Here is a 14,631-nt window from a genome sequence, read left to right as displayed (position 1 = left end):
TAGACTGTAGCCCGCCAGGCTCCTCTGTCCATGCAATTCTCCGGGCAAGAATACTGGAGTGGGTGGGTAGCCATTCCCTTCTCCAGGGGAATCTTCCCAACCCGGCCCAGGGATCGAACCCAGGTTTCCTGCATTGCAGGCAGATTCTTTAGCCTCTGAGCTGCCCCCTGGCAGCCATTGTAAAGATCTCTTCCTCAGAAAGAGATGGCAAGGCACTGGAGGGTTTGGGGCAAAAGAGTGATGTGATGTGATTTTGAGAGCTTTGTGGGATTTCTATGGAAGCCATGTCAATGGGCAAAGGCAGTGGTGAGGGTGGGGCAGGGAGACCAGTTGGGGCACCTGCGACACATGCAAGATGCCTGGCAGTGGTGGTTGCGGAGACGTTGACAAGTAGATAGTTTGTTCACAGAAATAGAAATAGGAAATTACTCAAGCTAGACAGAATTATATCTGCAACACCCCACTGGAAATCCATTCTAAATATATACTCTTGATGTTAGCAGAATCACCTTTAGACTTATGTATTATAGCAAAATTCACTATATATTTTCAGCCTCTATGCCCAAACTACTTCATTTTGGCAGAAAATATGTTGCTCTTGGATCATAATTAATAGGACAGATAACTAAATGCATTTTGCATCAAGCACCTCTCCTTTTATTTGCTTATGGTGCTTTTCCCAAATGAGGACACTTTTAACAGAAAATGACTATGACTATTTCCATTCAGCTGTATGTTTAGCTCCTACAGATGAAAATAATACATAATGACCAAAAGCTACAATAAAATCAGTAATGCTCAAGTAATGCTCAATGCTGTATTTTCTAAGTACAACAGCCAGTCCACTTGACTGAAAAGTAACTGCAGGTGCACAAAACCAAATACTTATAATTCACTGACCACATGTAAGGTGCATAAGGTTTTACAGACCCCTTGTCTTTGTCATGGAAGTAACCTCTGAAGAAAAGTGACATCCAAGTCAATTTTGTGATACAGTAAATTCATTCAGGAGCCATTTAAAAAATGCAGGTCAGTTGTCAGAGGGGACAGATAGGAAAAGCAAGAATTCAGAATAGAAATAAATAATAGACCTCCCGCCCTTCCCTCTTTACCTCCTGGCCAGCTTGCCCAGTGCTGAGATATTCAGACCGCAGCTGTGGAAAGGAGTGAAGCTAACTCTGATCATGTCCACGACCACGACTATCGCTGAGTATCAAGCCCAGAATAAAGCCAAGCTCATCTCTGAGGTTCGACGGAGGTTTGAAGCTGAGTATGTGACAGATAAGTCAGATAAGTATGATTCACGTGATGTTGAAAGGCTACAGCAAGATGATAACTGGGTTGAAAGTTACTTGGCTTGGAGGCATAATGTTGTAGATGAAACACTGAAGATGCTTGATGAGAGTTTTCAGTGGAGGAAAGAAATGGCTGTCAATGACCTGACCGAAGTCTCCATTCCCAGGTGGCTATTGGAAATTGGTGGCATTTATCTCCATGGTTATGACAAAAGAAGGCAACAAGTTATTCTGGATCAGGGTGAAGTACCATATAAAAGACCATAAGACCATGTTGGACAAAAAGAAGCTTATTGCATTCTGGTTGGAATGCTATGCTAAGAGAGCAAATGGGAAGCCAGTTACAATGATGTTTGACCTGTCAGAGACTGGACTAAATAACATAGATATGGACTTTGTATGCTTTATCATCAACTGCTTTAAGGTTTATTACTCTAAATACCTCTCAAAAATAGTGATCTTTGATATGCCTTGGATAATGAATGCTGCTTTCAAAATTATGAAAACCTGGCTTGGTCCAGAAGAAGTGAGTTTGTTGAAGTTTACGAGTAAAAATGACATCCAAGACTATGTCAGTGTAGAATACCTGCCTTCTCACATGGGTGGAACTGAGCCTTTCAAGTATAGCTACCCACCACTTGTAGATGATGATTTCCAAACACCGTTGTGTGAAAATGGGCCTATTGCCAGTGAGGATAAAGCTTCAAGAAGATACAGAAAGTGATGGCAAAGATACCTTGGCAACAATTTCTAATGAAGAACATACAACTCTTCCTAAAAAGGGTAACATAATGGAACCTACTACCAAAGCAGATGAGAATGAAAAAGTTGATTCCAAAATGAAAACTTTCAAGAAACCACTGAGTGTGTTTAAGGGCCCTTATTACACATCAGCCCAGTGGAAGAACCGTATTTTGGAAGTACAGACTCAGGAGAGAAGAAAGCTTTGATAGTGTTGACAAATGTAACAAAAACCATAGTGGCATTTAAGGTGAGAACAACTGCTCCAGAAGAGTAGAGTCAAGCCCAGCAATAGCGGTTGTGACCCTGGTGCCTCAGTTGATATACTTGTGTCTCCCCATGGCGGTTCAACAGTCTCTGCCCAAGACCATTTTCTGGTCATGGCTGCAGAATTGGAACAGACATCTGGCACGGGTCTAGCAGAATTAACTCAGTTCTGGAAGGAAGTTCCTAGAAACAAAGTGATGGAGCACAGGTTAAGATGCCATATTGTTGAGAGGTGTAAACCATCTAGTCTTACATGGAAAGATCACACCTTTAACATGTCAGATAAAACCAGCAAAGACCTCTGCCATCAGTTTGCCACCTCCAGACGTGAACGTGACCGCAGTCCACCCTAAGTACCGTTCATAGTTTCTCCCTGTGTGTGCACAGCGGTTTCCCCTTATATGGTACATCACTGGCGTTACTATAATCTAATCCCAAATTGTCTATGTGTTTTGTTCTTTGGCAAATAAACGTGGAAATAATTAGTCAAAATTGGAAATGTATAATGTTTCACGTGAAAATTACATAAACTCACTAAAATGTTTTTCCCTGATGTCTGGACAGTTGAATTTAATAACATATCTTGTTAACATGTGTGTGTCTGTTAAATGTGACTAAGCAAAATGTACTGAAAATTAATCATAAAATCAAAGACATCTAAAAATAAATAAATAAATAATACATAGATTAGCCAAAGCTAAGCACTATGGATTACACGGGTAGAGGCTGTGGACTTCAGTCTCCCTTGAAATTCAGGGAATGAGCTATCTCATCCCCAAGGTGGTGGATAAAGGTGATCACTCCCTTCATGAAATTGTGGGCTCTACATCATAATGACTATAAAAGGAAGGTTACCTTAAATGTCACCAGTTTCTGATCACACAGCCAACCAAAACCTTGGTCAATTAGCAACCTCCAAGAGCTAATAACATATAATTTAAAACTTAATTCCCATGGTAAGCAAAACTGCAACTGTTTTGTTGGACAGTATATTCTCTGGGAAGAACTAAATCATACGTCTTAGGATATTTTTCATGTTAGATTTAGAACTAACCTATATATGAGATATTTTAGGTACTGATAACGTATAAGAGAATTTGACATATTAGGCTGTCCTATTTGGCCACCTCATGCGAAGAATTGACTCATTGGAAAAGACTCTGATGCTGGGAGGGATCGGGGGCAGGAGGAGAAGGGGACGACAGAGGATGAGATGGCTGGATGGCATCGCTGACTCGATGGACGTGAGTCTGAGTGAACTCCAGGAGTTGGTGATGGACAGGGAGGCCTGGTGTTCTGCGATTCATGGGGTCGCAAAGAGTTGGACACAACTGAGCGACTGAACTGAACTGAATGCAAAGAGCTGACTCATTGGAAAAGACCCTGATGCTGGGAAAGATTGAGGATAGGAGAAGAAGGGGAACGCAGAGCATGAGATGGTTGGTTGGCATCACCGACTCAATGGACATGAGTTTGAGCAAACTCTGGGAGACAGTGAAGGACAGGGAAGCCTGGCATTTTGCAGTTCACAGGGCTGCAAAGAGTCATACATGACTTAACAACTGAACAAGAACAACAATGCAAAATAAGTCATGATTTTGATTAAAGGATCAATTTGGACATGATATTAACCAAAAATCTTATAAATTTGCATATAACATAGGGACATTTAAGGCACTGGTCCTCAAACATTCCCACCCTTCAGAATCCCCTGGAGAGCTTACCAGACCAGTTCCTCATTCAGTAGATCTGGGGTAGAATCCGGGAATTTGCATTTTTAACAAATTCTCAGGTGATGCTGACACTGCTGGCCCAGGGACCACACTTTGAGAAACACTGCTCTTAAGATTCACTTTATTCATAAAGTAAACTTATTATTAGACATAAGTATCACTTGAGTTTGGGAAACTTTGTTAATCTGATTAAAAAGAAAGTCAGTAATATTAAACATAAACACAGTTTAAATTATTAAAAGGTTAATGATCTAAGTCTGCAAATGGTACCAAAGATTAATAAAAGTTCCCCAAAAACATACCCTTTATTGAATAAGATTTAGAAGCTTAAGGAAAAACTCAGGTTTTACTTGAGCAACTTTATTCAACTAAATATTAATATTTAAAACCAACGTCACCCTTGAATCACATTTTTTGTGCACAAGACTCACTCTTGATGGGGAAAAAAAAAAAAAAATCCATCATTGACAGTCATCACTTCATTTCCCAAAGCTTCTAAGCCCACGGATGGGGAAACTCTAGCACAGAGGACGGACTAAACATTCACCCTTTCCCTAAACCATTTCATGCCTCTGCAAGAGGCATGCCACCTTCAGAGGTCTTACTCCTCTGCTCAGAGTTGGAGCTTGCCTTGAAGCCAGTGGACTGAACAAAGAGTCCACATCTTGATCGACTTTGCCTGCCACAGGAATGAATCTCCTGCAAACACTCTGGGAGCTTCTCTCTCGACTCCCCTGATACCTGTCATCGTCTTCACACACTGTCAGAGGACACCACAGAAAGAAGAATGGCATGTCAAGATCAGTCTTCCCCCAGAGACACTCCTTGAAGTCATGTTGAATAGCCGAGCTTTTGGAAGCCTTTTCTTCTGAGACCAATTATCTCCCTGCTACAATGGATTCAGCCTTCACCATCTTGGCTTCTGGCCCCGGCTGTTTTCTGCAAGGCCAGATGTATTTTGACTCACAGATGTGATCATTTAAATTAACTAAGTATTCCATGTTTTTAAAAAGGGACATTTATTAGCCTTCAGAGAAGACTGTCCTTGGTTCACTTTCCAGGTTAAAATTGCTGTCCCTCATCTCTTTCAGGCTTAAAAGTATTCAGTTCAGTTCAGTCGCTCAGTCATGTCTGACTCTTTGCGACCCCATGAATCGCAGCACGCCAGGCCTCCCTGTCCATCACCAACTCCTGGAGTTCACTCAGACTCACGTCCATCGAGTCAGTGATGCCATCCAGCCATCTCATCCGCTGTCGTCCCCTTCTCCTCCTGCCCCCAATCCCTCCCAGCATCAGAGCCTTTTCCAATGAGTCAACTCTTCACATGAGGTGGCCAAAGTACTGGAGTTTCAGCTTTAGCATCATTCCTTCCAAAGAAATCCCAGGGCTGATCTCCTTCAGAAAGGACTGGTTGGATCTCCTTGCAGTCCAAGGGACTCTCAAGAGTCTTCTCCAACACCACAGTTCAAAAGCATCAATTCTTTGGCACTCAGCCTTCTTCACAGTCCAACTCTCACATCCATATATGACCACAGGAAAAACCATATCCTTGACTAGACGGACCATTGTTGGCAAAGTAATGTCTCTGCTTTTGAATGTGCTATCTAGGTTGGTCATAAGTTTCCTTCCAAGGAGTAAGCGTCTTTTAATTTCATGGCTGCAGTCACCATCTGCAGTGATTTTGGGACCCAAAAAAATAAAGTCTGACACTGTTTCCCCATCTATTTCCCAAGAAGTGATGGGACTGGATGTCATGATCTTTGTTTTCTGAATGTTGAGTTTTAAGCCAACTTTTTCACTCTCCTCTTCCACTTTCATCAAGAGGCTTTAGTAAAAGTATTAATACATCATAAATAAAAACACAATGGAAGCACCTGAAGCTACGGTCTAGTGCAAGGAATCAGTTCTAATGAGGTGGATGAAACTGGAGCCTATTATACAGAGTGAAGTAAGCCAGAAGGAAAAACATCAATACAGTATACTAATGCATATATATGGAATTTAGAAAGATGGTAACAATAACCCTGTGTATGAGACAGCAAGAGAGACACTGATGTATAGAACAGTCTTATGGACTCTGTGGGAGAGGGAGAGGGTGGGAAGATTTGGGAGAATAGCATTGAAACATGTAAAGTATCATGTATGAAATGAGTTGCAAGTCCAGGTTCGATGCACCATACTGGATGCTTGGGGCTGGTGCACTGGGACGACCCAGAGGGATGGTATGGGGAGGGAGGAGGGAGGAGGGTTCAGGATGGGGAACACATGTATACCTGTGGTGGATTCATTTTGATATTTGGCAAAACTAATACAATTATGTAAAGTTTAAAAATAAAATTAAATAAAATAAATAAATAAGTAAAAAATAAATAAATAAAGTTAATGGAAGTCCTAGATTCCCATAGAAGTCCATACCCCATTTGAAGCCCAAGGCTATCGAATGCTGAGTGTCAGTCATTGGTTAAGTCCAGATCCACGCTAAGGCACCCTTAGAGTTTAGGTATGTTTTATTTGGGTCACAAAGCAATCCCTTATTACCTTTGAATTTTAATTTTTTTATCTAATCGTAAGTAAAAATTTATAGAAAGCTGTCGGTAAAAAAATATATATATATATATTATGGTCAATTTCCTTTGGACTTCAGGACAGTGAAATACATGCAACCAGTTTTAGCAAACACTCTATGTTAAAAGTCATGTTGTGTTATTACAGGAGATATGGACTAGGAAAATATTGTGTACTGAGATGCTTAAAATTCAGGCCTGGCCTTGCCTAAGCCTGTTTTCTCATTAAAAACAAAAACATGAAAGAAAACATTACCTACCTAATGTCTGTTAGGTAGATGCCCAAAAACCTTACCTATAATGTTTTTTAACCTAAATGCCTATCAGTTAGAAAACTGTTTAATCACTTTGGTGGAATTATATGTGGTCATTAAAAACAGTTTTGTAAAACAATGTAATAGTTAAAATATAAAATGATTAAACTATAAATGATATAACTAAGCCATTTGTAAAACAGTATCTAGTGAAAATCTACCAAATTATTAATAAACTATTGTGGAACTATGGCCTTTTCAAAATTATCCTTTCTACTTTATGTTTTGGAGGCATTTTCATCAGTAGAGACCAAATGAACAAATTGAATAAGCAGAAATGTTTAAACTGTGAGTGAAATTGCATTAGCATATTGAACTCTATTATAAACTACCAACTGTTTGACAACTGTTATGACACATAAAGGTTGTATCCTGCACCCCCATATACATCATAATCACAATTAAAACTGTAACTAAATTACTGCTTACCTTGAAGATATTTTCAACCAACCTTTGTAACAGATGGGGTGGTATTATTTCTTTTCTATTGACAGGTGAGAAAGTTGGCAACAGGCACACTCAGCTTCTTAATTATGAAGCTACTATGGACATCAGTAACCTCATGGATTGTGCTCATTGGCCACCCTGTTGATCTTGCTCAATATATACTTCCAGCTGATTCACACTGCTGTACGGCAGAAACCAACACAACATTGTAAAGCAATTATCCCCCAATTAAAAAGAAAAATAAACTTTAAAGAAGATTAGGGAACTTCTCACTGATCTAGGTGAGTGCCCAGAGGCCAGTTACACAGCCTCTCTGATGCGTATCTCCGTCTACAAATGGGAACACAGACATCTTCCCTCGACATCTCCCACAGTTACCAGAGACCCAAACAACGTAGTGCAGGTGGAAACTCTTCAATAGGTAAATTTAAGGTATTTTCTTGTATTCTTTTTAAACAATATTAAAATCTGCAACACTAATTGGGGATAAGCCCGTGCTTCACGCTGTAAGGAAGGTAAGTGCTTCTTAGCAGGTGCCCCCTAAATATTAATTCCTCTTTCTTTACTGTCCTCAAGAAAGAGAATGTTACTAAAGCTGTAGTTCTATAGAATTTTGGAGTTTTCAGGGGTCATTTATTCCACCTCATCACAACATCTCTGATAATGGTATGCAGACTCTGCCTGAGCACTTCCATTGAAAGAGAAACACTACCGCATGGGGCACTTGTCTTCTTTTGGCCAATAGAGAGTGGCATTCCATTTACGTGTGTATTTCCGTAAACTCCATCAGAAAGGAAGCAGCAGCTATGTATTTTTTTAATCTTAGGCGAATCATAATCAAAGACTGTTTAGGAATTTATTTTATTGTTTTTTTTTTCCTTTTCAACTTTCTTCTGCTGTGCCTGGATTGTTCATCTGAATATCTAATGAGGAAGGCTCAATTTTCCTGGGTTTTCCTTGAGCACTGTTGTGCAGCAGGCAAGAATTTTCATTTTTAAAATTTCATAACATCAACATAATCCTACATCGTAAAATGGACTGAAAAAAAATTAGCTTAGGGGTTAGTTGTGCATTATGGGTAGCAATTTGCAAATATTTTGCCTTGAACCTCAGAACTGGATCTGTAATGAACAGACCCCCTTGAAGCAGTGTTGGGAGTCGTTCTTTGAACACTCCAACTGGATACCATGGGGTAAGAAAATTTTAAGCCTTGCAAGAACTACAACACCTTGTTCAGTGGGAAAACTTCTCTTGCTTATATCTATTGAGACACAGAAGTGTGTTGAAATTTAAATACAAAAAATGTACAATTTTGCCCATCTTTACTCAGCTCAGGCATACCTAGCACTGTGACTGCTTTTTGGTCAGCAATGATGAGTAGGATAGCAAAGACAACAAGTTGTGTGGCTCTAATCGTCAATTGGTCCTAGAGTCTTATCTCAGAGGACAGCAGTGGTGAGAAAGCCCCGAAAACTCATCTTGCCCTCTGCCACGGCCCAAGTCTGCAAACATTAGGGGCATCCACCAATGTCAAGTATTCATTAATGATCATAAGGAAGTTCTCTTGTAAAGAAAAACTGCATAGCTTAGAAAATGACTTAATTGGGCTCAAATTGTTCTTTTGCAATTGTGATGGTATTAAAATCCGTCAGCTTTTATTTTCTCAAGCTTTAGGTCACTCATGGTAGGGGGTACCCAGCCTAAAGAAAGTTTTGTTCTCTTAGTTGACCCCCAGAGTAAAGAAGGATTCTATTGCTTGGAAAGTCAGCAGTCTCCCCCAGAGTGAGAAGACTTATGTAGCTGCTAAAAGAATCTCATTTTAATCAAAGATCATTGGGTATTATTAGCTATGCCTGCATGCTAAGTTGCTTCAGTTGTGCCTGACTCTTTGCCACCCTATGGACTGTAGCCCACCAGGCTGCTCTGTCCAGGAGATCCTCCAGACAAGAATACTGGGGTAGGTTGCCATGCCCTCTTCCAGGGGATCTTCCTGACCCAGGGACAGAACCCACATCTACATTGGCAGGTGGGTTCTTTATCACTAGCACCACCTTGGAAGCCCCCAGCCACCCCCAAAATCCCCAAGCCCTGGTTCCTCCAGACTCTTTCCTAAGACTTGCAAGAGGCCTTTACCCACATAGTTAGCCACCGAGTTTTGTGGTGAGTAAAAGTTCTGGCTGACACAGCTATTTCCTTTTCTCAGCAGCAAGTTGAAGCCTGTCACAGTGCAAAACTAAAGGTTGCTATCGTGCTCGGAATACGGATGAGGCACCTGCATACCATTTGTGTCTCTTGACTGCCCTGGCTGCCTCCTACTTGTTCCTGTCCCCCACAAAGGGACATGGAAGGAGGGAGGCACGGAAGTGGCCAGTGAGACATATTAACACTGTTTCTATTTATTCATCATGCAATTTTTACGTAGATATGATTTTACAAATACTAATGTCAAGGCTGTGAGCAGGAGGCTGGGCATCTTTGAGTGATGACAAAAAGGCTGACTCAAGGGTCAGAAGAACTGTCCTGTGAGCAGTGGGGAGGTCCAGGAAAGGTTGAAGAGCTTAAGGAGGTCAACAAAGTTCCCACGCAGTATCCGTGCTCAATCTCTTCATTTTCTTGGGCAGTTAATCAACATGAAAGTGGACGGCTCAAAACTGTGACCCTGCCAGAGCCAGGGTGGTAAGTGAAGAAGGTGACCAAAGGCAGGAGCCAAAGGATGACGGACGCAGAGAGTGGGTGGGTTGACACAAGGTGGGGGAGAGGAGAGAAGAAGCGACACTAAATGCCCAGGTCAGCAAACTCCTGCTTGAAAAAACACCTTAGAACCTCAGTACTGAATCTGTAATGAAGAAATGCCTGCTAAGTAATGACAGGAGTGAGTCCTTTCTCAAACATCCTGTCTGGATACCATGGGATAAGAAAACATTTAAGCCTTATAAGAACTTAGTTTAAGCTGGTGCAACTTATACCACAAAGGGTTAATAGTTCTTCCAAATAAAGAGCTTCTAAACACCAAGAAGAAAAAACACCGTCAATAGAAAAAAAAAAAAGGAAAAGGGCCTAAACAAAATGTGACACTTAGTCATAGAAAAATATGCTCAAATTCATTCATATTCAGAAAATTAATAGTTAGAAGTACCATTTCTTACACATGTTGTCTAATATTCAAAAGCATAGCAACATACACTGTGTCAATAAAACAGGTACTTTCATAACTCACTAACAGGAATTCAAAATGGTACAATTCTTATAAAGAGAAATGTGGTAATATTATATATTCATACAGACACACACACAGTTCATCATCATCATCATCTGACCGAGTAGCCCATTCCACTTTCAGAATTCTGTTCCAATGATAAACTGACAAAGAAATGATATCTGAAGAAATCTAGTTGTTGTGCTATCATTCACAATAGTAAAAGACTAAACACAAGCTAATAACCATCAACAAAGGCAGGCTGAATAAACTAAGGTTCATCCACATTATGGAGTATGTTTATCTTTAAAATGTAAAGAATAAAATCTATGGCATTGATATGAAATTATATCCAGCATGTATTTTTTAATTGAAGGATAATTGCTTTACAGAATTTTGTTGTTTTCTGTCAAACCTCAACATGAATCAGCCATAGGTATACATATATCCCCTCCCTTTTGAATCTCCCTCCCATCTCCCTCCCCATCCCACCCCTCTAGGTTGATACAGAGCCCGTTTGAGTTTCTTGAGCCATACAGCAAATTCCCGTTGGCTATCTATTTTACACACGGTAATGTAAGTTTCCATGTTACTCTTTCCATACATGTCACCCTCTCCTCCCCTCTCCCCATGTCCATAAGTCTATTCTCTGTTTCTCCATTGCTGCCCTGTAAATAAATTCTTCAGTACCATTTTTCTAGATTTGTATATATGCGTTAGAATACAATATTTATCTTTCTCTTTCTGACTGACTTCACTCTATATAATAGGCTCTAGGTTCATCCACCTCATTAGAACTGACTCAAATGCATTCCTTTCTACGGCTGAGTAATATTCCACTGCGTGTATGTATCACAGCTTCTTTATCCATTCATCTGTCGATGGACACCTAGGTTGCTTCCATGTTCTAGCTATTGTAAATAGTGCTGCAGTGAACAGTGGATACATGTGTCTTTTTCAATTTTGGTTTCCTCAGGGTTTATGCCTAGGAGTGGGATTGCTGGGTCATATGGTGGTTTTATTACTAGTTTTTTAAGGAATCTCCATATCATCTTCCATAGTGGCTGTGTCAATTTACATTCCCACCAACAGTGCAAGAGTGTTTCCTTTTCTTCACATCCTCTCCAGCATTTATTGCTTGTAGACTTTCTGACCTGTGTAAGGTGATACCTCACTGTAGTTTTGATTTGCATTTCTCTAATAATGAGTGACGTTGAGCATCTTTTCCTGTGTTTGTTAGCCATCTGTATGTCTTCTTTGGACAAATGTCTGTTTAGGTCTTTTTCCCACTTTTTGATTGGGTTGTTTGTTTTTCTGGTATTGAGTTGTATGAGCTGTTTGTATACTTTGGAAATTAATCTGTTGTCAGTTGTTCCATTGCTATTATTTTCTCCCATTCTGAGGATTGTCTTTTCACCTTGCTTATAGTTTCCTTTGCTGTGCAAAAGTTTTTAAGTTTAATCAGGTCCCACTTGTTTACTTTTGCTTTTATTTCCATTACTCTAGGAGGTGGGTCATAGAGGACCTTGCTTTGATTTATGTTATCAAGTGTTCTGCCTATGTTTTCCTCTAAGAGTTTTATAGCTTCTGTTCTCTCATTTAGGTCTTTAATCCATTTTGAGTTTGTGTGTAGTGTTAGGAAGTGTTCTGATTTCATGCTTTCACATGTAGCTGTCCAGTTTTCCCAGCACCATTTATTGAAGAGGCTGTCTCTGCCCCATTGTATATTCTTGTCCCTTTGTCAAAAGTAAGGTACCCTTAGGTGCATGGGTTCATTTCTGGGTGCTCTATCTTGTTCCTTGGTCTATATTTCTGTTTTTGTGCCAGTACCATAGTGTCTTGATGACTGTAGCTGTGTAGTATAATCTGAAGTCAGGAAGATTGATTCCTCCAGCTCCATTCTTCTTTCTAAAGACTGCTTTGACTATTCAGGGTCTTTACTGTTTCCATATGAATTGTGAAGGTTTTTGTTCTAGTTCTGTGAAAAATGCCATTGGTAATTTGATAGGAATCATGATCCAGGATGGATAACCTGGAAGAAATGGACAGATTGTTTAAAAAGTTCAATCTTCCAAGCCTGAATCAGGAAGAAACAGAAATTATGAACAACCCAATTACAAACACTGAAATTGAAGTTGTGATAAAAAAAATCTCCAAAAAACAAAAGCCCAGGACCAGATGGCTTCACAGGAGAATTCTATGAAACATTTAGAGAAGAGCTAATGCCTATCCTTCTAAAACTCTTTCAAAAAACTGCATAGGAAGGAACACTTCCAAACTCATTCTATGAGGCCACCACCACCCTGATACCAAAACCAGACAAACACAACACAAAAAAAGAAAACTATAGGAGAATATCATTGATGAACACAGATGCAAAAATCCTCAACAAAATTTTAGCAAACAGAATTCAGTAACATGTTAAACAGCTCATACACTATAATCAAGTTGGGTTTATTCCAGGGATGCAAGGATTCTTCAATTATGCAAATCTATCAATGTGATATATCATACCAACAAATTTAAAAACCATATGATAATCTCCATAGATGCAGAAAAAGCCTTTGACAAATTCAGCACTGATATATGATTAAAACTCTTAAAAAATGGACATAGAAGGAACATACCTTAACATAGTAAAGGCCATATATGATAAGCCCACTATGAACAAAGCTAGTGGAGGTGATGGAATTCCAGTTGAGCTATTTCAAATCCTGAAAGATGATGCTGTGAAAGTGCTGCACTCCATATGCCAGCAAATTTGGAAAACTCAGCAGTGGTCACAGGACAGGAAAAGGTCAGTTTTCATTCCAATCCCTAAGAAAGGCAATGCCAAAGAATGCTCAAACTACCACACAATTGCACTCATCTCACACGCTAGTAAAGTAATGCTCAAAATTCTCCAAGCCAGGCTTCAGCAATACGTGAACTGTGAACTTCCAGATGTTCAAGCTGGCTTTAGAAAAGGCAGAGGAACCAGAGATCAAATTGCCAACATCCGCTGGATCATGGAAAAAGCAAGAGAGTTCCAGAAAAATATCTACTTCTGCTTTATTGACTATGCCAAAGCCTTTGACTGTGTGGATCACAATAAACTTTGGAAAATTCTGAAAGAGATGGGAATACACCACCTGACCTGCCTCTTGAGAAACCTGTATGCAGGTCAGGAAGCAACAGTTAGAACTGGACATGGAACAACAGACTGGTTCCAAATTGGAGAAGGAGTACATCAAGGCTGTATACTGTCACCCTGCTTATTTAACTTACATGCAGAGTACATCATGAGAAATGCTGGTCTGGAAGAAGCACGAGCTGGAATCCAGATTGCCGGGAGAAATATCAATAACCTCAGATATGCAGATGACACCATCCTTATGGCAGAAAGTGAAGAGGAACTAAAAAGCCTCTTGATGAAAGTGAAAGAGGAGAGTGAAAAAGTTGGCTTAAAACTCAAAATTCAGAAAACAAAGATCATGGCATCTGGTCCCATCACTTCATGGCAAATAGATGGGCAAACAGTGTCAGACTTTATTTTTCTGGGCTCCAAAATCACTGCAGATGGTGACTGCAGCCATGAAATTAAAAGACGCTTACTCCTTGGAAGGAGGGTTATGACCAACCTAGACAGCATATTCAAAAGCAGAGACATTACTTTGCCAACAAAGGTCCATCTAGTCAAGGCTATGGTTTTTCCAGTGGTCATGTATGGATGTGAGAGTTGGACTGTGAAGAAAGCTGAGCGCAAAAGAATTGATGCTTTTGAACTGTGGTGTTGGAGAAGACTCCTGAGAGTCCTTTAGACTGCAAGGAAATCCAACCAGTCCATTCTGAAGGAGATCATCCCTGGGATTTCTTTGGAAGGAATGATGCTAAAGCTGAAACTCCAGTACTTTGGCCACCTCATGCGAAGAGTTGACTCATTGGAAAAGACTCTAATGCTGGGAGGGATTGGGGGCAGGAGGAGAAGGGGACGACAGAGGATGAGATGGCTGGATGGCATCCACAACTCGATGGATATGAGTCTGAGTGAACTCTGGGAGTTGGTGATGAACAGGGAGGCCTGATGTGCTGCGA

At 40.2% G+C, this 14,631-nt stretch overlaps 1 protein-coding gene and 1 long non-coding RNA gene across 7 annotated transcripts in view; one reads left to right on the top strand and one right to left on the bottom strand.

Annotated features, from left to right (window-relative positions):
• Positions 1–14,631, bottom strand: part of LOC147345995 (uncharacterized) — a 272,600-nt gene that overhangs the window by 150,562 nt on the left and 107,407 nt on the right. The window contains exon 3 of one of the 6 annotated variants that reach the window (XR_015153433.1): positions 11,299–12,589. The exons of the other annotated variants lie outside the window; for them this stretch is intronic. This is a non-coding gene — a long non-coding RNA (uncharacterized LOC147345995). Of the gene's footprint in view, positions 1–11,298; positions 12,590–14,631 lie in introns of those variants that run through there. 6 annotated transcript variants of the gene reach the window in all.
• MOSPD2 (motile sperm domain containing 2) lies at positions 1,000–2,795 on the top strand. Its single transcript, XM_086372274.1, is given in 5 exon segments — positions 1,000–1,505; positions 1,507–2,000; positions 2,002–2,174; positions 2,177–2,309; positions 2,311–2,795. Coding segments are annotated over 5 exon segments (1,467 nt in total). The 5' UTR covers positions 1,000–1,184; the 3' UTR covers positions 2,657–2,795.

This window comes from Bos grunniens, chromosome 24, assembly GCF_055505025.1.
Source record: "Bos grunniens cultivar Pamir isolate PY7600 chromosome 24, Bosgru_T2T1.0, whole genome shotgun sequence".
In the NCBI taxonomy this organism is placed as follows: domain Eukaryota; kingdom Metazoa; phylum Chordata; class Mammalia; order Artiodactyla; family Bovidae; genus Bos; species Bos grunniens.
Note: the sequence above shows the minus strand (reverse complement) of the source record. Positions and strands in the feature narration are given on the sequence as shown.